General features: G+C 42.7%; 2 protein-coding genes across 8 annotated transcripts in view; one reads left to right on the plus strand and one right to left on the minus strand.

The window, feature by feature from the left end:
- Window positions 1-616: 616 nt before the first annotated feature.
- Window positions 617-24,089, minus strand: RRP1B (ribosomal RNA processing 1B). Its single transcript, XM_039552801.1, has 16 exons — window positions 23,576-24,089; window positions 19,369-19,451; window positions 18,436-18,493; window positions 17,673-17,758; window positions 16,607-16,668; window positions 15,089-15,218; window positions 13,621-13,685; window positions 12,948-13,111; window positions 12,636-12,730; window positions 11,244-11,341; window positions 10,776-10,795; window positions 10,238-10,363; window positions 8,804-9,546; window positions 5,835-5,981; window positions 5,033-5,099; window positions 617-3,958 (listed from the first exon to the last, which is right to left on the minus strand). The coding sequence occupies exons 1-16, from the start codon at window positions 23,706-23,708 to the stop codon at window positions 3,768-3,770; spliced, it is 2,268 nt and encodes a 755-aa protein (XP_039408735.1). The 5' UTR covers window positions 23,709-24,089; the 3' UTR covers window positions 617-3,767.
- Window positions 24,090-24,728: 639 nt separating this feature from the next.
- Window positions 24,729-25,329, plus strand: part of LOC104686360 (heat shock transcription factor 2 binding protein) — a 58,364-nt gene continuing 57,763 nt past the window's right edge. For 4 of the 7 annotated variants that reach the window (XM_039552848.1, XM_039552806.1, XM_039552839.1 and 1 more), the window contains exon 1: window positions 24,729-24,831. In XM_039552848.1, coding sequence (XP_039408782.1) covers window positions 24,796-24,831 — 36 coding nt within the window. In that variant the 5' untranslated portion in view covers window positions 24,729-24,795. The remainder of the gene's footprint in view (window positions 24,832-25,329) is intronic. The other 3 variants (XM_039552824.1, XM_039552818.1, XM_039552812.1) reach the window with 2 other exon arrangements.

The raw sequence follows: 25,329 nt of genomic DNA on the forward strand, positions 1-25,329 counted from the left end.
GAGGATTCAGGTAAACTGGTTTAACTTTACTAGTAGGGATAGATCAGTTTTCTTTGTCTGAATAATTACTTTTGCATTCCTGAAAATTCTGCGCCTATCAAGACACCTTGATTAATTTTAATTGATCCTGAGCAGGTGCAGGGCCTCCCACTACCGGAGGTGGGGATGTAGCACCCCGTGCAGGATTTCTCTATGTGCAGAGCTCTTTTGGATGTGCTGCTGGTAACAATCAGGCCAGCAGCTTTCAAAGTGTCCATCTCTCACTTATCCTGGCTCTCTCCAGTGCACTTCTTGCCACATTATCACTTCAGTTACCAATTTTCATCACCAAGCAGTGACAGTGTGTGATCTGCTAGTTTCTCCTGAGCAATCTTTTAGATGCTGCTGTCTCTGACCCAGTTACAAAGGGAAGAAGTTCAAGGTGTATGAACAGCTTCATCCCGTCCCAAGCCTACTCCAAAGGTGTCTGAGCTTTGATCAGTTTGGGCTCTTTATACTGTTAAATAAAAGACAGATAGCAGGTGTACACCAGCAAGAAAAACTTCCTTTGTGCTTTCAAGTGGCCCCCCAGATGTTACCCTCTCCAAATTTCTGAAATTCACAGATTTACCCAATATACAATGTCCACAAAAAATATGGTTTATTGGACTAGATTAAATGATACAATGCTTAGACACTGTTATTTGTATTAACAATGCTCTTGCAGAGGAACATAACATGATACTTTTTTTTCCTGCCTCTAATGAGATCTCAATGCAGGTAATTCATGACAAAGGGCGCTGGATGCTTTCCAAGTCACACAGCTTTGACAAACTGTAAGAGATCTTGCATATCCAATAATTGAAATAGAATTTCAACTTTTTGCCTTGCTGAATTAATTTTGTGCTTTTGAGTTCTCTTGAAGCTATGAAGAATTATAAACTATTAGAGCTTGACAAATACAGAGTTGTTCAGATTTGTAACAAAAATGCAGAGACAATCATTAAAATACACCATCCTTTAAAAGTGAGGCCATGTTACTTTTGACTCAGAGCATGGCTGGCAGCTGGGGAGCTGGAATAACACTGAAAAAAAACCTATGAAGTGACATCAAACAGGTCAGATGAGTTTTCCTTTCTCTTTTCTTACCAATACATCTCTCCTCACAGCACTATTGTATCTGTGCAATGGATACTGCATGCTACATTTCTTTTTTTGTCTTCAATGTTTGTTGGAATTGTCACCATCCAAATAATCTGGGTAATGTATTCAAATGTAACCCAACAATGCTGAATAAACTGCATTGACAGTGGTTGGGTTTTGTTTGTAAAGTTGTCCTGAATGAAATTTCAGACAATACCCACCTCATAGGTATATTTACAAAACATTGCACCATTTCCATGGCACAGATGGATTATGGATGCCTTGCAACAAGCAATCACATCAATAAAACTTTAGATAAAAACCTGACTGCCATTTCTGCCCTCTCCATTTAACACTGTGGGCAACAAAATATTTGGACAAGCAATAGGTTCAGTGGATCTACAATCAACAGAAACAGATCCAGACAGACAATACCTTTCCATAATAAGTTATATGTATTAAAACCAAACCAAACCCCAATGTGTCTTGATCCTGAATTTTTCTGTGCATACCAGATCCACCGAGTGACTGTTTGCATCTCTATCCTTGGAGGAATGTGGCATCTGCAACCTGAGGCAGTAACAACCATGCACATACAAATGGTTTTATGCATATTCCACAGGAGACTTTTCACCCACAGGACAAAGTAACAGTACAACATGTTGAACAGGCTGTCACACCCTACTTACCATCATCTTCTCAACAAAATCCATTATGCTAATATACAATGAGCTTTTTAACACATAGTGAACAATACTTGCATAAACAAGTATAATTAATTTATCAATGTATTCTCCAGAGTTCTTTATTGATCACAGAGACCGATACAGCCTACACCAATACCAAAACCAAATTAAATTCAGTCCTTCACTGTAAATGAGAAAAGACAAGAGCAAAATTAATTTCTGGCAGTACCACAAACCGTGGACTGCCACAAACTTAGTGCGAGAGCTGGGACAGATTACAATTGAGTAGCTGAGACCAACCAGCAGGACCCCAGTATTTTGAAGCAATTGTAGATGAGCTACAAAAGAACAGTTTTGATACAGTTGCTTATGAGGAGTAATCTGGCAGAGGACAGTCAACATCGAGGACTAGTAAAAAACAGCATTAAAGTATGCAAAAGGTCACAAAATGTAATTCTGTTGGCTGAAGTAGGTAAATAAACATTTATCAGTTTATTTAACTGATAATCCAGTTATCCTACGACAAGGTAATGAAGCAGGTTCACTCTCTCTCTTACAGGATCACAGAAATAACTGGTGTGAAGCTTCATGAAAAGCTTTGCTCTGGCACCAGGCTCTGCTTCCAAGCTGAGTTCTAATGTAGAGAGCTGCTGCAAAGTCTTTGCCTCATTCATGTAAGGAAAATTTCCAAAGAAAGATTTCAAATCTTCCAATTGTATCAAAAAAGGTTTTAATTTAATTTGCTCTCCCCCTCCTCACTGTTCCCCTTCAGAATACATAAATGATCACTTGCAGCAATGCACCTCAATCTTTACCAAATAAGCAAATTAAAAACAAAACATGCAGAGTAGTGATAAAATATCCAAATAAAAACTGAACTCAGAGAAATGCCAAGTGGACATCTGATTCTACATTAAAACCAAAACCAAGCTGCCTGGGCTGTAAAGTTTCATTCACCCTGTACTGAGAGGCACCAAAGCTCTCAGGGAGATGTGTGTCCTACCCAGAGATGCACTATACCCACCTAGCTCACTTCAGTTCAGTCAGAGGTTCATGCACTGAATGAGAGCTGAGTTCTGGCACAATGTGGTGACACCAGCTGCTAAATCAGAAAACCAGGAGTCTTGTCAGACCTTCAGGAAAGGCAGCAGTGGAGGCTGGGGCAAGACCTGGAAATACCAAAGATTTCTCCTGCGCAAGAGCATGAATTTCAGTTCAGTGAAGAGAAGGAGTCAGCTCAAAATGTGACAGGCTCAAGCCAGCTTTGGCACTTGTGTTACTGCAAGTAATGTGGTGACCTGTTCCCAACTCAGCAGGCAACCTGCTGTGAAGGTTTATTTGCACCAGTGACCACTTGAGCAACAGCTAAGGGTTTCTTATCCCAGGGAAAGCTCGCTTGCTAGCTGCAAAGCTGCCCAAGTCCAGCTGTTATTAAACAGAGACATGAGGTAATCATTATTTCCAGAAGAATTAACAGGATGCCAGGGGTGACACATGAAAAATGACAGACAGAATTTTAAAATACACGAACAAGTAGGCTTAAGACCTGCATTGCCTTTTTCCAATTTAAATTCTGTCCAATGAAAGACAGTTTGACAGCATGAAGTGCAAGTTGTCCTACACTGGCTCAAAAAAAAAAAAAATCACTGGAACAATCAAACCCTGAACATTCCTTAATTAAATGGACAAGTCTCTTGGGAATGACATGGGCAGAGACCATACTTTTTGTAGACCAAACCTGAGCAGAGATTGGATTTTGTTTCTTTTCTGTAAATAGACAAAACAAGTATTTCAAGGTAGAGCTGAAGTGGTTTCAAAACAGCAATGACCCAGGTCATAATCAGAATTTTGTATATACAATTTGTATTAACTTAAAAAAATAAAGAAGTTCAAAATACCTCCAGAGAACATTCTAGGTTAGCAAAATGTCCTGTACAAAAGTAGGCCACACTTGTTGGTTTAAAAGAAGTCCACAGCAGTTGGTCTCTTCTTAGCTGACATAGTAAATGGTCTCTTCATTTGGGGCTCTTTTGCTGGGGTCACTGTGGGTGACTTCAGCACCCCATGACGAGGTTTCTGTTCAGGATTGAAAGCCACACGGGAGGGTCCTTCTGGGCTCACTAATATACTTTTGTCAGTCTTTTTAAATTCTGTTGAAAAACAAGCCAACAAGTTAAAAGAAATGCAACCCCTGGAATAACTGGGCCTATCAATCAACTGTGGAATTTCCCAGCCCTGGAAGCCTGAGTTAGATCCTCAAGCCCAGCAAGCATCAGAAGCCTAAGAACTTGGCAGAGAAAACAGATGGTGGTGAAGCACATCTCTCAGCAGAGTCCCTTGGGGAACAGGGTCTGCTGCAACCCACTGAGAATCCTCCCGATGGTTCCACAGACCACCAGAGACTCTGGGCCTTTTCCTCAGACACAAGTGCTCCAGCTATCCTGAAGAACACCACACTGGAGTTTAAAAGATCACAGTGGGTAAGAAGTGTCTCTGCTCTGACTGCTGAACAGCTCCAGAGTCTCCTGGCCATCCCTTCAGCCAGCAGGGAGGCAGGCATTTGTTTTTCATTTTGTTCACCTGTGTTATATTAACATGAAGACATTTACCTAAATACACTGTTCTCAATTTGAACTTGACCTATTGCACACCTCAGAGAGTTAAAAAATACCTAAATGAATACATGGAATATAATTCTGTGCTATGGAGCAAGACATTTATTTAACAGGGAAAACACTGTCTGCTTACAGAAGGGAAGTGACATTTATCTACTCATAACCATTAATAAACCACAGGCAGCCAAGATAAAAAGCAAACTTTGCTACTACAAAGTCTGATTTTATCAGCATGTCAGCACCTTTGCCTTGGGAAACAGAAGTGAGCAATGATGACTGTGAAGTGCACGTGTTTCCCTCAGAGGAGCCCTGCAAAGAGGCAACTCAGGAAGGCAAGTCCATCACCCTGCTGCAGTGTTCCATCCATGAGGCTCCTTCTGCAGGTCACTAATCCAGCACCCTGGAACTGCTCAAGTCTAGCTGCAGGGCTGAATGGCCTGAACTTTACCATCTCCTCTGGAAAGGAACTTGAGGAGAGTTTGTAAACGAAATACAAATATTGAGACAAAAAAGGATCAGAATCATCCTGTTCTAGAGGTGTTCTACAGGTGTGTGAGTATGTACAGCTACCAGAGAGACTGTGGACACACACACACATGTCAGACTCACCTGCAGTCATGTTTTTATTCAAGCCAAACGTGACTTTTTTGGAGCTGGGCGACTGCAGCTTGTTCAGCTATAAAGCAAAATAAACACATGAAATAAAATAAGACTTCTGAGGCAATGCTGTGGGTTCTTTCACCTGCACCCCACTGATGTAAAGCAACCTGCTTCCTTCACTTGGTTTAGAACTGCCCCAATCCTGTGGCACTGACCCTTGCTAAGACAGCACTGTTTTTCTAGCCAAAAGCAAACATATTACATTTGTGCAGAAATCACATACTCTCCTTAATGTCATTATGTAATTCAGCAACAAACAAGAAGATATTTGTGTGTTAAACAGACTGGCCCCACTGCACTCAGGCCTCAAACTAAGAGGACTTGAAAAGCTTTCGATGTTAAAAAGGTCTAGAGAAGGCGGCAGTCTTTTGAAGCCCTGTACTGTTGCCACTCTCCATAAATGAGAAGAAATGGAGGCTCAAAGCCCCTTTGCAAGACTGAAAATCAGTTTATGCTTTTGCTTTCTTGTGAAATGAGCAGATTCAGAATGGTGTGTGTTCAACAAGAAGGTTGAAAGCAGAGGGGAAGGAAGAAGAGATTTCAGAGACATCTACAACTCATTTTCTGAAACTCTGAAGCTGTGTTTGACTCTGTCTACAGGGAAATGCCTCAGCATTTCCAGTTTTATCTGCTCATTTTAGGAGACTAACACAGAGTGGAAAAGACAGCACGAGTGAGGTCGCAAGCTGGGGAGCTTGCTTGGGAAGACATTTGTCCCCAGACTCAGCTGCCCTTTGTGATATCACCTTACCTGCATGGATGTCCTGGTGGAAGAGATGGCGCTTCTGGCTTTCCTGAAGAACACTGCCTTTGGTACAGTTGATTTTTCAAATTTTACAAAATCACTTGCTGGTTTCACTTTCTTTTTCTTTAATGGTGACAGAGCAGCACTGCTTTCCTGAGGAGGGAAAGGGAAAAATGCTTCAGTACAAAGTACTGTAGTTAACTAATACCTGGTGCAGGGATCAGTGCTGACCACACACTCACATCAGCTAATCATCATATTTAACTCTCAGCAGGTAATTTTGCAATTAGCATGAGTGAAAGCAGAAGTTTAAGGCAAGCTCTGCACAGAAATAGGGAAGTCATTGCAAAGCACAAAAGGAAGAATTTGCAATGGATTTGCCAAGCCCGTCAGAGTGCAAACAAACACATTTTCTCCATGTGCATGAGGATACTTCACAATTGATCCAGCTCTCCAGCGCACAAGTGATCTTTTTTTCCCTTCACCATAAGCAAAAACTCTTCCGTGGTACTTCTGGATGAATAAGATAAATAACTAATGAACAAACACAACTTTGGGCTAAGATGGAGAGCTTGAAGAAAAAAATGTGACTATATTATCAGAAATCCAGCTGTTGTGTAGTGCTACTGGTTTGCTGCCTGAAATTCATACTTTTATGGGATTTAAAGCAATTCTTGTCTCCAGCACAAGGCAATTCTTAGGACCTGCACTGGCAGAGGTTTCTAACCTGCTGTCTGTGGACTAGTCAGATACCTGTGGACTGTGGTGAGGGGAAGTTCAGCTATGCTTCTCATCAACCTACAGACACGGAATTCCGAAGGAATTCACTGAAAGCTGTGGAAAATGTCCAGAGGATATGGCCTCTTTTGATTTGAAAATCACTTATGCTTTAAATAAAGGGAAAACCCACAAGACTTTTAGCTTTCTGAATTGTGGAGACATCTCTGAAATAATGCTGATCTTGTCAGCTTTTTTCCCCTTCTCCTCCTCTTTCCTCTGAACATTTGAAGCTATTTCTCTGGAGGTGTGTGTTGTCCTTGAAATCAAGAATCAAAACATGCCCCTTATTTCTGGGCACAGGGCCAGGATTATGTAATTAAAATCAGGAAATAAAACAACATGTTATTTCTCAAGCAACGAAAACAAAATTAGCAAAGCTTAACTTCCTCCGCATTTACGCATTTTAGCTTTACCCTGCCCTCTTCTTTCTTTCATCAGTATTCTCCCTCTCCTCCTGACTCAGCTTCCATGTATCTTTCCTTGTCTCCATCCCTCTCCTCCCTTTCAGCACACACACAACTATGTGAACTGGGCAATTAAAAGCAAATGCCATAATTTCTTTGGAATTCTACATGTGAAGAGTGACCCACTAGCCCATGCCCTGACAGTCAACAAGCCGGTGCTGGGGCTGTGCTGCTGCCTTTCCCTCAGTGCCTTACACTGATTTGTGCCAACAACTCATTTCCATGAAGTCTGCAGGAACATCTTATCTTTAATCTATCACAGGTCTTGGAACCTGTTGGTCAGTTACAGCAAAGTCTTAAAGAAAGAGATGGGGGTGTCATAATCATATTTTCTTAGAAACTAAACTTTTATAGATAAAGAAAAACCAGGTGTGAGATACGGAATATTGAGACAACAGGAGACAAAGTCAATGGTTCCTACGTGGAAAGCCCTGCAGTGAGAGAAATGCAGTCTGAATAGTCCCTCTCAGGAGTTTATCATCAAAAACCAGAAAATGTCAGTTATTTTATTGTTATTTAAGCAAAGTTCCAATATGAATTTTTTCTCCTATGAAGGACTGAATAGTTATATCTTCATATACAATGTTGCACTACTTAACTAATTCTAGAGTTTTAAACTTAAGTCAAACAGAGGTGAGCTCATAGGCTCATAACATGCACTTTTAACTCTTTTATGTGCTCATAATCTCATTTGTGCTTTATGAATTTTTTTTCCACCAAAGTGAGATTGTCAGCAAGACTTCCAAGAATGTAAGTAAACCCCTGAATGTGTTAGGGTGAATATGCACATGGGAAGGGTGAATATGCACATGGGAAATGAGCAGTTAAAAATCATTTCAGTGGCTGGAGAGGGAAGAACCTCTGCACTCTCTCTCTTAGCCACACTATCAAAATTACACAGTGCAAAGTGCTTTTTGACACTCGCATCACTGAGAAAAATCAACCCTGTTCTACTTATTGCCAAAAAGAAAATGGGGGTGGGAGATGGTGGGGAATAAATAGGTTGTTCCCAAACTGCAAGACATACATTTTTGAAGAAGATGACTACAAGCAGACCTTCCTAGCAAAAAAAACACAGTACTGTCTTTATAAAAAACTGGATCATTCATAAATGTGATTACATAGCCACTGATGACATTAAAGGTCACAGGGTCATATTCTCTATTCCAATGTCTATTCTCTTTCCCCAAATACTTTCCCCTGACAGTCCTATCAGTTTGTTTAAGATGGAGCAGTGAGTGAGCAAAAGAAGCCACTCCTGGAATGCTGTGGGCAATTTTACAAGGAGCTTATCCTAATCTATGTGCTGCTGCTGCAGAGGGGATGCTCCATCTTCCCATTTCTCATTGTCTTGTCAAAATATGATGCCCTTTGTAAGCATGCTGTAAAGCTCAACCAGAGACCCAATGCAAAAGAATAATTAACGCAGGGACTAAAGAAAAAAAAGAAAGACAAAGAAAGACAACCCCATCTTGCCTGTAACATCCCATTTTTCAGCTAGATGGGTTCTTCCAGCTGAGAAGCTGGCACAGGATTTAGTGTCATTGTACAGCAGGGTGTGACACTGTAGCAGTGTGTGGATTTCTGGGGAATCAAGTTCTTTTTGGTGGCAATGCATGATGACATCAGCATGCAGCCCATGCAGCCCCATGCTCAGAAAGCTAAAGCCAAATTTGAAAATGAGCCTGGCAGTTCCTGAAGCAGGCAGAGAAAAGAATGAGATGTACATACCACCTTCCTGCTTTTCTTGCATGCAGTCTCCAGAACTCCATTGGCTTCGACTGAGTTTAGCACCTCTTTCACTTTTCTCTTCTTTTTCAGGGCTGCTGCATTCTGACTGGAGACTTTCATCCCTTCCAAACCACCTAACTTTGTCTTTGTCTTCACTGCGACCTTTCTGGAGGGCAGAGATTCAGACCCTGCCCTTCTTGGCAGGGTCCCCAGCACACCTTCCTTGTTGGGTTTCAGGTCAGTTTGCTGCACAGGGGGTTCCCCATTTACCAGGACAGCCCCTGCTTTCTGCTTCTTTTTCATAGCCTTAGGAGGTGATGGCATGACAGATGGGTTGACATCCTCTGCTGCACTGGCACTGGCTGGTCCATTCTGACATGCTGGTTTTGCAGGAACATTCTGCACTTTTGGATTCATGTTCTTCAAATGATTCTTTTTACTCTGCTCTGCGTCAGTCAGACTGTTCTGCGCAGAGATACTGTGATTTTCTCTGGTGTCAGTTGCTACATTTGTGGTCTCACTGGTCTCATTTACTAGCAATTTCTTTTTCTTCCTCTCCTTGTTATTTTCTGGCACCTTTTCCTGGCTAGAAGCATCAGATCCAGATGTTTCAGCTTTTCCCTCCTCACAATTTCCATCAGCTGTTCCAGAATCAGCACTTGGGCTGTCCCTCTTCTTCCGTTTTTTCCTCTTCCTCTGGGAAACTGATGACACCTTCACACTTGAAAGCTCTTCTTTATCCTCTAAATCCATCACAAAAAGAATGCCATAACACAGATGTGAAACACAAAGGTACTTAAAACAACTGAACTCTATTTTTTTTTTTGTTCTTTTCTTTTAAAATAGGTGTACCATTTTCCTGTTATCAGCCTGCACAACAGTTTCACTGTTACAGCTGCTCAGGACACTGCAGTCTGCTGATGTCTGGCCTAATTAATACTTTGCTAATTTTGCCTTGTCACAGCTAAGATCTAAACCATTCCCTGTGGCAACCTTATTTTTCATAGCAACATCCCTAGAAAGAGTTATTACCCACCTGTTAAGCCCATCAGAAGGGCAACTCAGGGGTTCAGTATTCCAGCATCCCGCATCCCCAAATTCTTATATTTCAACACTCATCCTGTTTTAAGACTGACATGTTTCTGCTTTCCTACAGTAAATTCACCTGCTCAAAGGAGCGATGCAAACACCTGCTTCCAGTTCTGCTTTTGACTGAAATTTTTGAGGTGATGCTTGCCTCAGAATTGGTAAGAGAACTCCCCCCACTTTCAAAGAGAACTTAATTTCACATTTAACCCTCATCACAACAGGCTACAAATCAGCACATCCTGAACAACAGTGTTGCCATCCTCAGAACAGCTGGTATCTGACACTTGGCCAAACTGCACAAGTCACTGCAAATTGTCTCTTTTCCAAAGGTTGATCTTGCCTTACCTTTTACTTTTTCCAGCTCATTTTGCTGCCAAGGCTTGACAGCTTTTTTCTTTCGCTTTCGCCTGCCGAATTCATCATCGTCTTCATCTGTAGAAACATCTTCAGGAATATCTTGGGGGAAGATTCCTGTTGAGAAAGGATAAGGTATCAGAAAACTGCGAGTCCTACTTCTATGAACAGTTATATGAACTGTTCATATACAGTGTAACTCCCACAGAAAGAAAAAACAACTCCTTTTTCCCCACCCAACCTTAAAGAAAAACATATGACTGATTCCTATTTGTTTAAGCAAAAATAATCATCTTTTATTTCAGGACAAAGTACAGGGTTGCTCAAATTGTGAAAGGAATTTGGCCATCTCACCAAAACCATGTAATGTGTCTTAATGAGCTTTAAAAAACCCACAAAACTCCCAATACAATATTCTTGAAATAGACATTAAAAAAGAGAAAAAAAATTCCAGTACATATCGTATGGGAGCATTATATATCATTTAATGGAAAATAACTGCTGTCTCTGTCTGGTGCTCAGTCCTTACCTTCTGCTAAGTCCTGGAACCTGGAGGGGAGAGGAAGGGAGAAAAGAAAAACCAAAACATTATTACTCATTTAGTACTGATAATAACACTAGCAGAACAGCACTACTGCACTTACTACGGTTTTGTCAAAATAGGAACAACATATTTTGCATAGGAAGTTACAGAGAGCTCACTCCAGAAGAGATCTGCCTCAGAAACCCCCAAACTCAAACCAAATCACTGAAAGGATTGAGAAAACAGCAGTTCAACATTTTTCCTGCATCTGTTCCTTGTGTCACACAAAACCTGATGTCACATCCTGCAGAACAAACCCACCCTGTGCAGATAAACCTCTGCAGATAAACCCCAACTGGCTGCAGTTGTCTGGTACCAGTGAGGAACAGCATGACACCATCACCAGGACAAGAGAGGCTGGACAGAAAGCAAATGGAAGTTGTTCAGGAAAAGGTGAACTTCAGGAGAACTCACTTTTTGACCAGCTTGTACAGACGCTTTCTGTTCAGGGAAGGTGTATTTTTCCTGCTTGCAAATTCGAAGATTTTGTCAGCAACAGCCTTGTAATCAAACTGTTGGGGGGAAGTACAACGCAGCTTTTCTTAGTTTATCCATGCAAGATAACTCAGTGCAACTCGTGTTGCCAGTACATCAAGTATTAAGCTCAATAGGTAAATTGTAAAGATACACATCTTGAAACAGACACTTCCTTTAAACCCCAAATGTTTTCCTCTGTTGAAATTTACGCCCCCTTCACACACTGATTTGTACAGATGGCTGCTTCATTAACAGAACAGCTGAACTTGGTATCACTTTCTCAAACGTTCCCAACCTTAATTCTTACTCAAGAGAGAAGCCAACCCACTTCAAAACTTCCATAAATATTTAGCTAAATATCAGATTTAAAGTGTGTCATGTCCTAATTCTTGCTTAAAAGCCACAGATGCATGAAGTGTATCCACCTGCATGTGTGTTTGATGGGAGGATCTGTCAAAATCACTACACTGCACTGGCCCTGGGTCTAGAAAACCCAAATTGTAACATATTATCCTCTCTCCTATGTATCCTGATGCCTTTTCCTGGTCTTAAAATCAAGAGTCATACACGGTTAGAAGGGGAAAAGGGATTTTACCTTGGTATTTATTTTTAAGAATCCTTAGGTGCACTACGTCCAGGTCATATGGATTGAAATGCACCCCGCCGAATATGCCCCAAATGATTGGGTATAACATTATAGGTTTTACTAATTAGCAGATCTATCAAAGATTCCCCAATGAGAGGCTCAAGTGAGCCCCCCTCCCCAAGGAACCTTCCCCTGGATGGTTCTCTCTTGGTTTACAGAATGTGTTCTGGAGAGGACCTTGGGGTCTGGGGCACACTGATCCCTGGCTACCAAGCTTCTAAAATGTTGAGTCTCTCAGCTTGACAAACAAGTCCAAGAATGGAGGCAAAAAGCACTAGGAGTACAGAAGTTGTAAAAAGGCATAACAGGGGTATAAAAGAAAAGGCAAAAATCTTCATGGCATCAATCCCATCATCCATTTTCAATGAAACTTAGGCTGATTGCTTCCCCACCCACCCAAACTGACTTGGCTTTTAGCACACACATTTTTAAATTATTGAAACAGGAAGGAAGGAGCAGAAAACAGAAGATACAGGAGAGAGGAAAGAGGAATTTAGAATTTAGAAATGGATTTATTTTACTACCACTCACAGAATACACGTTACATAAATACCACCTTACATTAAATCAAAAGGAGATTGAAATTTTGTAACCTGTCTATCCTTTAACACCCTTTACTTCGGCACCTCTTGAAAGGAAGGGGGAAAAAGAAGTAACAATAACAGAGTAAGTAAGCCACAAACCTGAAGAACAGTCCCGATCCCATCATCAGAATTTTCATTGATATCCTCTGTTTTTTCAGAGCTCTGTGCTGATTTTCTTGACAGACATCTGTCTGCTATTGTAGAAAAAAGACTGAATATTAATGGTTTATTTGAGATAGTGACTCCAAAAGAACAAACTTTATTAAGCACATCTGAAGGGAAGATGGGAAAACACAATTATCCTCAAAACACCCTGAGCATGTGTTTGATTGGTTCAGAGCAGTATTTTCAGGAAACAAATTTTTCCATCTTGGCAACTCTTACCAGGGCAATTTAGAGCTTTCTCCTCACCTTTGGTTTTAAGCACCTCTTCATTTTCCTCTCTGCCTTCTTCAGAAGCATCCTCTTCATCACTGTGGGTACCCAGCTCTTTCATCAGGTCTTCGATGGCAAAGGGGGACTGATCCATGATCATCTCAAAGATGCCGGTGGCCACAGCATGGAGCACGCAGCGACTGTGTCACAGGAGAGCAGGGTGAGCCCAAAGGCAGACCATAAACACCCCTGCCTCTCACATTAAAAAAGGGGGAATTGGAGGGAAAATGGGTAAGAAAGAACGTGGAAGAACACCACGCTCTTCAGATGATGGAAGTGAACCTGTTACTCCCTAAACAGAAGTCCTTTAATCCAAGCAGTGTCCTGCTAATGTGCCCCTCTTAAATTTCACTGTTTGTATGTTGACCTATATTACACTGCAAAGAAGCCAACCAGCTCAGCTGCTCTATGCATTAAAAAATTAAAATAACTGGACAAATTAATCAACAGAGGTTGATATAGTTCTTACAAATCCATGCAGACTATCTATAGCTTTGATAAGCACAAGTTAGCTTCAAATGACTGTGAACATTGCTGGTAAAATACCCTTCTTTTTCTACATTCTGAAATTATGACTCTTTGATCCATTTGTTACCATATTCAGAGTTTCTTAATTCTTAAAATGTATTTATCCTGTCATTGAACTTACTCTTTTGATTTGGCAGCAATTTTGCAGAAAGGTTCGATAAACTTGAGATTCTGGTCTGCTGTGAGCTGTTTGATTAGAAAGAAAAATCCTGTGAGTACAGAAAATACTGTATGTGTACACTGAAATTCCATGAATATTGGTGTTTGTACAGGAATCTTCTTTAACAGTCTTTCAGCATATTATCTAATTCCAACTGGCAGAGGTATCCAGGGCCTTTTTGTTACCACTGCTACCATCAACTTCCAGATTTCCCTGGAAGTATTATAAAAACACTGACTGCCTTGCAGACTTTTTTCTGCTGCGTACAGAAATACAACAAGGCTTCTTACTTTAGATATGGAAACAGGAGGCAGAGAAAACTTAAAACAATTTTGTTTACTTTCCCAAAGAAGGTCTGTAGCAGACAAGAGTAAGATTTGGGTTTCTCTTAACTGGGCTGCTTGCACCAAAACACTGTCAGCTACAATAGAGCTAAAGATCAAGATCCTTCCCTTCAAAATTCAATTTATGAGCATCATCAGTGATTGCAAATAGTCTGGGGGACTCACTCCCCTCTCCAGGCTTCCAGTGAGTGGCTTAGCTACAGTTGTATGACTGTGGAGCTGCAGAAATGATTCGGGCACCAAGCTCTGGCACTTCTCTGGTGCAGACATCTCTGTCTTGCTCCACAATCCATAACCACAAAACTGCAGGCAGGATTGGTTTGAATACTGACTGGAAGGAACAGGAATGGAAAACTGCTAACAGCTTTGTCCATTGCAAGGAGAAGTATCAGAAGCCAGAGACAAAAGGAAGTAACTGAGGAGGAGCCTGGGACAAGCGTGGGGCAGCAAGAAGGGTGCAGGGACAGGAGGAATGCACTTTGGCTTTGCTGCTGCAAAACTCTGCACCACTGGAACAGCAGCCAAAATTAAGAGTCACAAATTAACTGTCACAGCAAAACACAGCAGGGCAAGACAGATGTCACCAGCAAAACAAACATCTGGATATGCAGGGTAAACTGCACAATGCACAGACAACAATAAGCAAATATTAGACAATGGTGAAAGCTCACTTTCCTTCTCTATTTAGGTGTTACATAACGAGCCAAGAGCAGGCTTTATGTCAGCCTTTGCAAAAGCAAAGACTGAAAAACAAGTTCACACAAGGGAAATTACACTGAGTCCCTTCTGAAACAAACAAATGAGAAATGGTCTAACTTTTCTATCACTATTTTTCCAACCTCAATTTGGAGCAGCATAGCAGTACTCAGGAACTTCAGAGAAACTACAATATTCTCACTGTCAAAGACATGAATAAAAGTAAAAGTGTAACTTGCAGTAAGTCACTTTCTTCAGGCTTACTCAGTGTTGTTATGCTACATTTAGAACAATTAAAAATTGCATAATCTAAAAATTACATTTCTTCTAAGATGCTCCATGCCACAGTTAACATCAATCAGGAAGAAAATGACAAAGTATTTTCTAACCTCCTTTGCACCAACTTTAGCCAATTCATCCAGATAGATATCAATGAAATGGAACTTTATCCCAGTGGGAGAATTGCTGTCTGGGTCCATAACTTCTTTCATTAATAGCTGCAGCAATGGTTCAACTAGACTGAAAAAAATAATAAAGGGGAAAAAAAAGAACAAGATATTCATATTCAATTGCTCATGTCTTATCTGCCTTGGAAACAAACTCGTCTTGAAAACAAACTCCACTTCTTTACTGTTATGGACAACTATCCAATTTGAATTTTTTTCCTTTTTTTTTTATCCTGAGGCCTATCATTGCTATCTTCCAGGAGAGTGAAGTTTTGTATATTCCAAGCTTTCTCCCCTGGCGTTCTTTGGGACCTCCTGCAATTTTGCCCAGAACAAACATTTCCAGTCCCAAAGAGAATTCAAAATATTGAAAACCCATAAACCTTCTTTCAGTTTTACTTTAATACACCTTTCTTCAAAAGCATTTTAAAAGGCAAGAGGAAAGAAAGTCATGCTAGGCAGCTTCTCGGCTCCACCTGGGGAGGGAAAGGCAGTTCTTGAGCTTCCTCACTCTGCAAATAAAGGAATCACAATGCTCTCTTCTCACACTGCCTCCTTCCAGTGCAAGATGGAGGCCAAAGCCATTAGAAACCTTGTCAGAGATCAGTTTGGGTGACCATGTGTGTGGGAGGAAGGGCTTCAGCTTTATCAAACCTCCTCCCACACCTTCTGCTCCTGTCAAGGAACATTTTCATCTCTTCAACCTGAGGGCATTTACCCAGTGCAAAATTAAGGTGGAACAGGAGGGATGGGGTGTTCTTTAGCTCTGCATTCCTTTCTGTTTCCACAAAAACATGCCTGTGTGCATCCCACATTTCAGAGGGTAAGAGAGAGAAACCATAACCTTAACACTGGGTTATCGAGCACTTTCAATTAAAAGATTTAAATCTCTTCATAGATTTAAAGACAACAAGCTTAGAAGTGGCACAGAGCTCTAGACAGAGCAAATGACTGCAATTATTTGCCTTTTAATAGAATATGGAAGAAATACAACCAAAACCACTGATGTTTACAACAAATAGGAAGCTAGTTTACAATTAAGGCGTTCCGTCTTAGCAGAAGAGAACTCGCCATGATTAATCATAGTAAAATAAATATTAAAAAAAAAAAGTCAGAGCCAATCAGAAAACCAACATAAACAAAGAAAAAAATTCCTTTTCCATATTTTTGGGGATGCAGGTCCCCTGTCTGCACTCCCTGCAGGTGATATTTCATTGATAGCTCTTCTGGCTAAATCAGAAAATGAAATACATTAAATACTGTATTCAATTTAATGAAGTGTAACACCTGACTATGTCACTAAACAAAGTAAGTGATATAAAGGACAAATAAGCCTTAATGTTAAGACTTCATGACAGTAGCATCTATGGAGAAAAAGGATCTATTAAATGAAAATATATTTGAATACAGGTATATTGGGTGACTTGTTTATGATGCAACAACATTCAGAAATCCGCTTACCCCTCATCCCATTCATTTCTTTTCAGCACTTCAAAGGATTGCCTCAAAATCAGACGCATCAGCTGCAAAGCACAAAATCTGTTACACATTTTGTTTATGAAAACAGGTAGAGGAGTCACTGTGACTGTAACAGGAACAGATTTCTTGGTAAACCTCTTAAGCACAAGGTGGAAGGTGCCTCATGAACATTTCAACAGATTGTCTATCATGTAATGCAACAGAAGGGTGCTGTGAAGCAAAAAAAGGCAACAAACTATTTTCATATGCTAAGCACAGAAAAATCCATGATCATTTCTACTATACAGCTTTCTCTTGATTCACACCCCTGATTTCTTCATTAGGTTCTGCCTTAATCTAAGAAAAGCCACATCTTAAACTGGCTCAACAATATGGGACAGATGATAACAATAATAATTTAATTTACTCAAAACTTGCACTAAGAGACAGTGATATGTAACTACATTCGACTAGCTCAAAACACCTCACTTACTGAAATAACTTGTATCTGCTAATACTGGGAAAGAAAAACCAAGAGTGAATGTGCCTGTAAGGACCTTCTTTCAAAGAAGAAGATAATGGGATTTTGTTCTTTACAAAGGTACGCTTTTTAAGATTTTAGTACTTGTTTTAATATTCTGTTTCCTATAGAAAGAATTCTGACAACTGAATGTACTGCAGTGGATACTTTACTGGTGAAAAGTTGGGGTTCTGGTGCAGAGTCTTTTATAGAAGAGTCTTTAAACAGCCTGATCTATATAACTGATGTTGATACAGTGTCCTTTGAGACAGTATTTATATTCCAATATATAAATCAATGAAAAAAATAACTGAGTTAGGAGGGAAAGCACTTAATATATATATAAAGATATAAACTGCACTGGCTTTTAGATTCACACAGTGGTGAGTGAAAGCCTTTGAAACAAACATCTCTTGCAATGAGTCAAGAAGATGATCCCTTCTCTTCTCTTAAAATATACACCAAGGCATGTGCAGACAAAGCTGCCTTCCAGCACACCAGCACCACATGTTTTCTAGGAGAAAACCCCACCCAGAGATGTGTAAGTACCATGTAGTACTTGTCCAGACGCAGATTGTCAATCCCGTTCCATTCCCGGTTCATTGTTTGCCAAAATGTCTGGATGAACAGGTGTCCTGCAAGGGAGCAAGGAAAAACACCTGCATGTCTGGCACAATGGGTTATTTTGCTAACCTGAAAGAATCTCAAGAAAGGGATGCAGTTCCCTAGGATTCTCCTAGTGACAGGGACAGAGCCACGGGAAGACAGGCTTGAGACTGGTACAAGAGTCAATTAAACTTGAGAACAATACAAGAAAAGGCACACAGCTACTTTTAAAAACAGTTACAGGGACAGATTTGCATCTATTTTGTGTTATATATGCACAAGTTAAAGGAAAATATCCATTCTGCCCTCATTTCTACCCATGCAAGTTTTGGCATTGACTGAGTACTCCATTTCATGAGCATTTTGAATACCAGGGGCTTAACAGCTCATGAAACAAGGTTGGTTTTGAGCAGGAAATACGCAGAGCAGTCTACACAGAATGGAAAAGTAAGGGGACAAGTTTGCTTTGCTACCTGTCCCGCAAAATCTCACCTGTATCACACTAAAGACACAACTCTTCCTCTGCAGCAGCCAGAAAAAAACTGCACCTCCTTTAATGCAATCACACACACCAGTTGGACAAAAAGGAAAGAAAAATACCCCAAAGCAGCAGCCCATCTGTCTGTCTGTATTCTGGCACTGTGATAGTGGAATCACCAAAGAGGGAAGTACCTTACAAAGCACTAGGTAATTAAATAGTACTTACGAGTCTCTGTATTCTGAAACACGTGCATAAGCTGTGAGATATTGGCTGCAAGTTCCTCCTAAAAGTAAATAAATATAGTTAGTGTAGCATGTTTTGGAGTTTGGTCTCCTCACTAAACACACAACCAGCAAACAGCAAGAAGTATGAATTTCATGAAACATCTCTCAGAATGAGAAATATTCTCTCAACAGCTGCTTTAGGACTGCAGTTATCCTTCCACTAGGACTAGGTCAGCTGGAAGAGAAGTTTCAAGGGTATCAAAACCTGTTCATTTCACCAGATCTCGGCACAAATCATCTTTTTGACAGCAGACAATATTAAATTAAGAGGAGAAGAATCCCATTAACAAATGATGTAAAACTTATGGGGCACTGCTCTCATATACATCTCTGTGGAGCTGTCTGGGCCATGTGTGAGATAAACCTTGTTCATGCAGACAAGTGATTTGAAAATTGAGGTTACTGAGAGCTGGTACTCCAAAACCAGTATCTTTTGAAGGTAGGGAGACAAACTAGTAGAAGTTGACCAAAATACATAGTAGAGACAAAGCTGGTAGTAGATGAAGTGCTACTGAACTAACATAGGAAAAGGAAATGGAAACTTTCACACTGAAATCTGCACTAATGTTATAGCAGTTAAGGGCAACCTGCTGTTACTGCTTTAGTTACACCAAATCAACATTTCATGAGGCATCTATTTCAGCTCTCCTTTTGAAAGGTAAACAGCTACACCTGCCCCTCAGAAGGTGAGTCCAAACATGATCTGCTCACGTTCAGATCACCGAGTTACAGTCACCTCTTCTCCTGCATGTGCCACAGATAGGCTGCAGGGGAAGGAAAAAAAAAAGATAATTTTCCCTGTTCTAAATTAGTATGTCCTTAGAGTGTATTTTGGAGGGACCCCTTCAAGCAAACACAAACCCAGTTACTATACCTGAAGCAGAGGTTTATCCTGCATCCACATACAATAGAAAAGGCCCTTCCATATTTTCAGCAGTTCTTCCTGGCTGAAGCCACCTACAGACCAGAAAAAGTCTGAATGAAAGGAAAAAACCACACATTTCCACCAAAATATTTTCATGCAGTTCCCTCTGCTCCCTGCTTTCTTCTTTGTTTTTGTTATTTTCCCTTGGTTCCTACTGTAAGTACATTAACTGGAAGGCAGTTAGGCATAGAACAGTGATTCCATGACTGTAAGATTCTACCTTGTACTGAAACAACAAAGATTTCAAAGCAGTCACAGGTAAGATGAATACCAAGATAATTCTGATAAATCTCTCTGGCATATTTTCAACACAAAGTCTGAAAGAAATTTTTAATGAGGGCATCAGAACTAGTTTTACAAGAGACATGATGGGTTTTGTTTTGTTGTTTTTAACTTGTCTCACTTTACCAATAGTTTTACTCCTTACTAGGAGTTTGTTTTGATAGAATAAACTTCTAGCAATCAACACATTTATTTCTATATTAAATTTCTATATTAAATACTTCCAATAGTTAGTCTTGAGGTGTAGTAACACCTGAATTTTAACAGCAAAACGGTATTTTCATATTCCAGAAGTAAAGTACTACATGGGAGTCATAATAGCTGCTCAAGAACTGGATTTTTCATTACATCAACTACATTTCTGTGAAGTAAAATTGTAACAGTACATTGTTACAAGGCAGCTACAATGACCTACTACAGCTATTTTCAAACTATGGCCTACTAAATACTCCCAAGCAATTTCGTGAAAAATCACTTTGAAAAGGTCATCATCTTCAGTAAGCTGAAATTTGCTCCACAAAGACCACTGTCTCAGGGGTGTGTCAGTCAAAAAGCCTGAGACCCAGCGTTAGACCTGAACTGTGCACCTTTTCCTTGGACCAAGTCATTTGAAAGCAATTATCACTCAGACAAAAACACCTGCAAACATGCTAGTGGAATCATCTGCAGTCCTGCTTGGTTAAAAAGAAAGGAAGTGAGGAAATATGCAAAATGCTATGTAGGAAGCCATATGTCCAGTAATATCAAGCCTTAATTATAAATTTAACTTTGATTTGACAGTAATGTTAAGATAAAATATGAAACAATTTAATTCACTGTTTAATTATTCATTGAAATATTAAAATTAATAACATTTCTTAAGGGAATTATATGTGACATACTGACTGGTAAGAAGCTGGTTTAACTTCACAGGTAGCATTAACCCTACAGAGGCATCAGACAGAAGTATCACCTGCTACCTATAAATGTGGCTCAGGAGTTCACAGAATTGAATCACAGAATTATTCAGGTTGGAAAAGACCTCTCAGATAATCACTGCCAAGGCCACCACTAAGCCATGTTCCCAAGTGCCACATCTACACATCGTTTAAATCCCTCCAGGGACAGTGACCCCACCACTGCCCTGGACAGACTGTTCCAACGCTTGAGAACCTTCAGGGAAGAAAACACAGACTTCCATGGGGTTGCTTTTCATACATACAGGGCTTTTTAAAGTGCCTGAGGCAGTCCTGTGTCCATTTGACATAGGACTCTGACCAAAAGGTTTTACAGCAAGTTTCTTATCCTTGTGGCTCAAAAGGATAGTTTCAAGATTATGTTTTCTGTTTTTAAATTTTACGCGCCGACCCCAGCCACAGCTGGTAAATAATAATCATTCAAGTAAGGCTATTTTAAAACCTGAATGCATTATATTAGCAACCACAGAACTGAAGGCCTTCTATACCTCAAACCTATCCTGAGAAAGATTTTGGCTTTAGGGCTTGAATTGTAACTGTCCCTGTGCACTGTAACTCTGTTCCTATGTATTGTTGGAGCTGGGATTAACATGTTACAACCACTCACAGCTACTTTAATGCAACCCTTGTCAGCATTTCTGTCTGGGAGCTGGGCAGCTTTGACACTGCTATCATTGAATTTGTTACAATTTTTCCTATTCTAGATAATTGCAATGGACCAGATCCACACAGGCACATTTCAGTGGAAATTACATAAATCCTTCACAGATCTGGGCCCGAGTAAGTGCAGCTCTGTCAGACAGGAAAACCCCCCAGCAAAGCTTCCTCTGTTACCAGAAGTTATGTCTGTTTACTATCCTCTCATCAGTTCATTAGGTAGTTCTATGCCTCCCACAGAGTTTAACTTCTTGCTGAAAATTAAGAGCTCTGGCTCTGTGAAGAAGCTCCCCCAGCCTTAGCACAGACCACACTGAGCAGTCAGTGTGAACATGGGGTGACCTCCAGCACTTCTTCCAAAAGCCAGCACATTCTCAGCTCCTCAGGTTAGGGCATCTTACCTGGGTTGTGTGGTGTGTGAGCCTCATCCCTCTCAGAACACTGGATGGATATAAGGCTGCTAATTAATAAATAACTTAATAAATCCCCTTCTCTCCTGAACATGCTTTTTTTCCAAGCCCAAAGAAATTACCCTTTGTTTCAAGTTTGAATAGTATCTACCAGCAAGTAAATCTAAGAGCTCTGGAAATTAGTCACCCTTATTTCCTACTCATTTGCATTCCATGGTGTGCTGATTTTAACATGCAAAAGGTTCACAGCTCAACTGAGCAATTTCCCTGTGATGGTTTCATGATGTCAGTACCTGAACCCGCAGCCTTTTCCCTCAGTTAGGAGTACTCCTGGCCTTCTTGTGGCTACTTCCACAAACTCCAAGGAATCTGCACTTTGCAGTGAGATGCACAGAGCACTGCTGAACACAGACTCCCCCTTAGAAAGTCTCTAGAGCTAAAAATAGCTGAAGGCTCAAAGAGTACTTGAGAGGTACATGATGTACACTGACCTAGTCCCCAGGCAATCCCTAGATTTATGTTAACTGTCAGGAATGGGATAATGACTGTTTGACTCTCTGGCCTGACCCTGTAGGGCTATCCTAGGTGTCCTTCCCTCTGTCAGATGCGGCTAATGGGACAAATACTACCTGAAAAGGCAATAAACAATATCTATTTTACAGTCTTTTCAAGGAATTGACTCAGGTCCAACCATTACTCCAGCTCCAGTTTAGCCCTTGGGGTCAGGTCTAGGCTGGTTCCCCAAAGCCACAGATATAAAATATAGGTGCAGTATACAGTAATACATAACTTAAATGTATGATAATAAAATCATGTACGAACCAGCTTATAAAATATATTTTATAAAAATTATATATAAATTATAGATTATATATTACATTATATATATTATATATAACATAACATATAGGAAAAACACACATCCATGTGGAAACTGTGCACAAGACACTTTCAGGTGCAGGAAGCTTCAGACTGGCATTGCCAGACTCAAACTGTCCCCAGAAACACCGGTGAACTCTTGTTCTAAAGTGCCAATATATAGCTCCACGTTGAATTTATAGAAAAATTTGGCAGAAAAACTTTTGATACTATGAATGTGGAGATAGCCCAGATGGGTAACAGAATCAGCTTCAATTACACAAGTGCTGAAATACTCCTGAACCTTCCCCAATTTCCTCCAATGCTCCTGAATATCAGTCACGGAAAAAAACATCGCCTCACAGAAACAGCAGAAAATGAAACTTCATGCTGCATATACAGGGCAGTTTCCAGCCTGGATCAGTGCATTTACACCCTGTTCCTTGGGAACGAGAGCACATGAGCCACGCTGCTCCCATCCCAGATTTGTTAATGCTGCCAGCAAGACCCTCCCCCGGTCCAAGCTGATCCTTCCCGAGCCCCTCCAGTGTCCGGAGACGCTTCCCGGGCGAGGATCCACGAGTCCCTCTGCTCCCGGGTGCTGGGGCTGCGCTTGCGGCAGCAGCGGGGCAGAACGTGCGTACACACGGTGAAATACATGCGTAAAAGTTAAACAAAAGTTAAAAAGGGAAAAGGAAAATACACGAAATAAAAATAAATAAATCAAAAATTAAAACAACAACAACAAAAAACCTCCAAAAAAACAACAACAAAAAAAAAACGAACAAAAAAAAAAACCCCCAAACCAAGCCGGAAAGAAGCCCCGAGGAGGCGCGCTGGGCTCTGGGCGCACACGTGGTGCTTCCCTCCCCATGCCGTCCGTCCGCCGGCGCCGCCGCTCCCTCCGCGCCCCTCGCCACGGCACCGGGCCCCTGTCCCCGTCCCTGTCCTTGTCCCGGTCCCTCCCGACCCCCGGGCCGCCCCGGTCCGTACCGGCGGAGCGCTGGGTCCGCACGCCGATGTAGCCCCGCAGCTTTTTGAGGGCGCGGTCTCGGATGCGCTTCTCGTTGGCGGCCAAGCGCTGCGCGAACTGCACCTCGGGCGGCTGCACGGCCGCGGGAGCCATGGCCCGGCCTGGCCCTGCTCCGCTCCTGCCCCGCTCCCGGCCCGGCCCGCACCGCGCCGGGCTCCGCCTGATGCCGTCACCGACGCGGGGCTCCGCCGTCACCGCAGGGAAGGCGGGGCACCGGGATGGGCACAGGGAGGGCCGCGGGGAACGCGATGCGGAGTTCGGGGCTCATCGGCACCAGCGGGGCGGGCGCACCCACGGCAGGCACCGGCCGAGGTCTCCCGGGGCTTTGCACCCCAGAGATCACAAAGTCATTAAGGCTGGAAAAGACCTCCGAGATCATCGAGCCCAGTCTGTGACCGATAATCACCGTGCCAGCCAGCCCACGGCACTGAGTGCCACGTCCTTCCCGAATCGAGGGGCCCAGAGCTGGACACAGCACCTCAGGTGTGGCCTCACCTATGCCCAGCACAGAGGCATAATCATTGTCCTGGTCCTGCTGGCCACACTGTTGCTGACACAAGCCAGGTGCCATTGGCCACCTGGGCACACCTGGCTCATGTTCAGCCCTGCTGACCAGCACCCCAGGTCCTTTTTCTCCGGGCAGCTTTCCAGCCTCTCTGCCCCAGCCTGTAGCACTGCAGGGATTGTTGTGACCCAAGTGCACGACCCAGCAGTTGGCCTTGTTGAACCTCACACCACGGGCGTCTGTCGTTCCATCCAGCCTGTGAGGATCCCTCTGCAGAGCCTTCCTGCCCTCTAGCAGATCAGCGCTCCCTCCCAACTTGGTGCCACTCCCTGGAGCCGTCAGCCCCAGCGGCACCACAGCAGGGCCGCGCTCCGGCTCCCTGCAGCCCTACCCTGCTCTGGCCGTCCCCGGCAGCCCGGAACTGTTCCGGTACTATCCCGGTACTATCCCGGCGTTCTCCCGGGGCTGTGCCGGCGTTGTCCCGGGACTGCTCCGGGCGGGGCTGGGGGCGGAGCCTGGCGCCCAGACCACGCCCCCGAACGCGGCTACCCAATCGGAGCGGGCGAGGCAGCAGCGGGGGTGTGGTCACGGAGGGGGCGCGGCCACCGCGCGGCCTTTCCCGCCCTCGCGCCCTTCCCTCGCCGGGCTCCTGCCCCGTGCGGTGCCGCTGTGGCGATGTGGCGCAGCGCCGGCCTCGCTGGCGACGCGCAGGTATCGAGAGCGGCCGAGGGGCTCAGGGCTGGGCCTGGGGCCGAGCCCAGCCCAGCCCGGGGGTCTGTGCGGGCGTGGGTGCCCCGAGGAGCAGCAGGAGCGGGGAGTTGTGTGGCGGCCCTGGGCTTTGTGGGGTCCTGAGGGGGCGATGGCGGGGCCGCAGGTAGAGGGGAGCGTGGTGGGGGCTGTAGAGCGGTGCCAGAGGCACCCTGGGCTGGTGGGGAGTGAGTGGGGAAAGGGCTGGCAGTGATTCCATGGTCGGGGTTCGTTGCCAACTGGGAGCTCTGCCCTGTTTGTCCCCCCCCATGTGGGGCAGGAAGGGGGAGTTGCCGTCACTTGGGTCACACCAGGCAGGCCATGAGCTCAGGTGCATAACTGGGCTACTTGACCCCTGTGAAAGAGCTTGGTGAAGACTGAGGTCAGATTTCCTACATCCAGGCTAACCTGCTGTTACTCTAAGGACTGGGCAGAAAACTCCTGTTCTCCCCTTTCTGTGTT

This window comes from Corvus cornix, chromosome 1 (assembly GCF_000738735.6).
Source record: "Corvus cornix cornix isolate S_Up_H32 chromosome 1, ASM73873v5, whole genome shotgun sequence".
NCBI classification, from domain to species: Eukaryota; Metazoa; Chordata; class Aves; order Passeriformes; family Corvidae; genus Corvus; species Corvus cornix.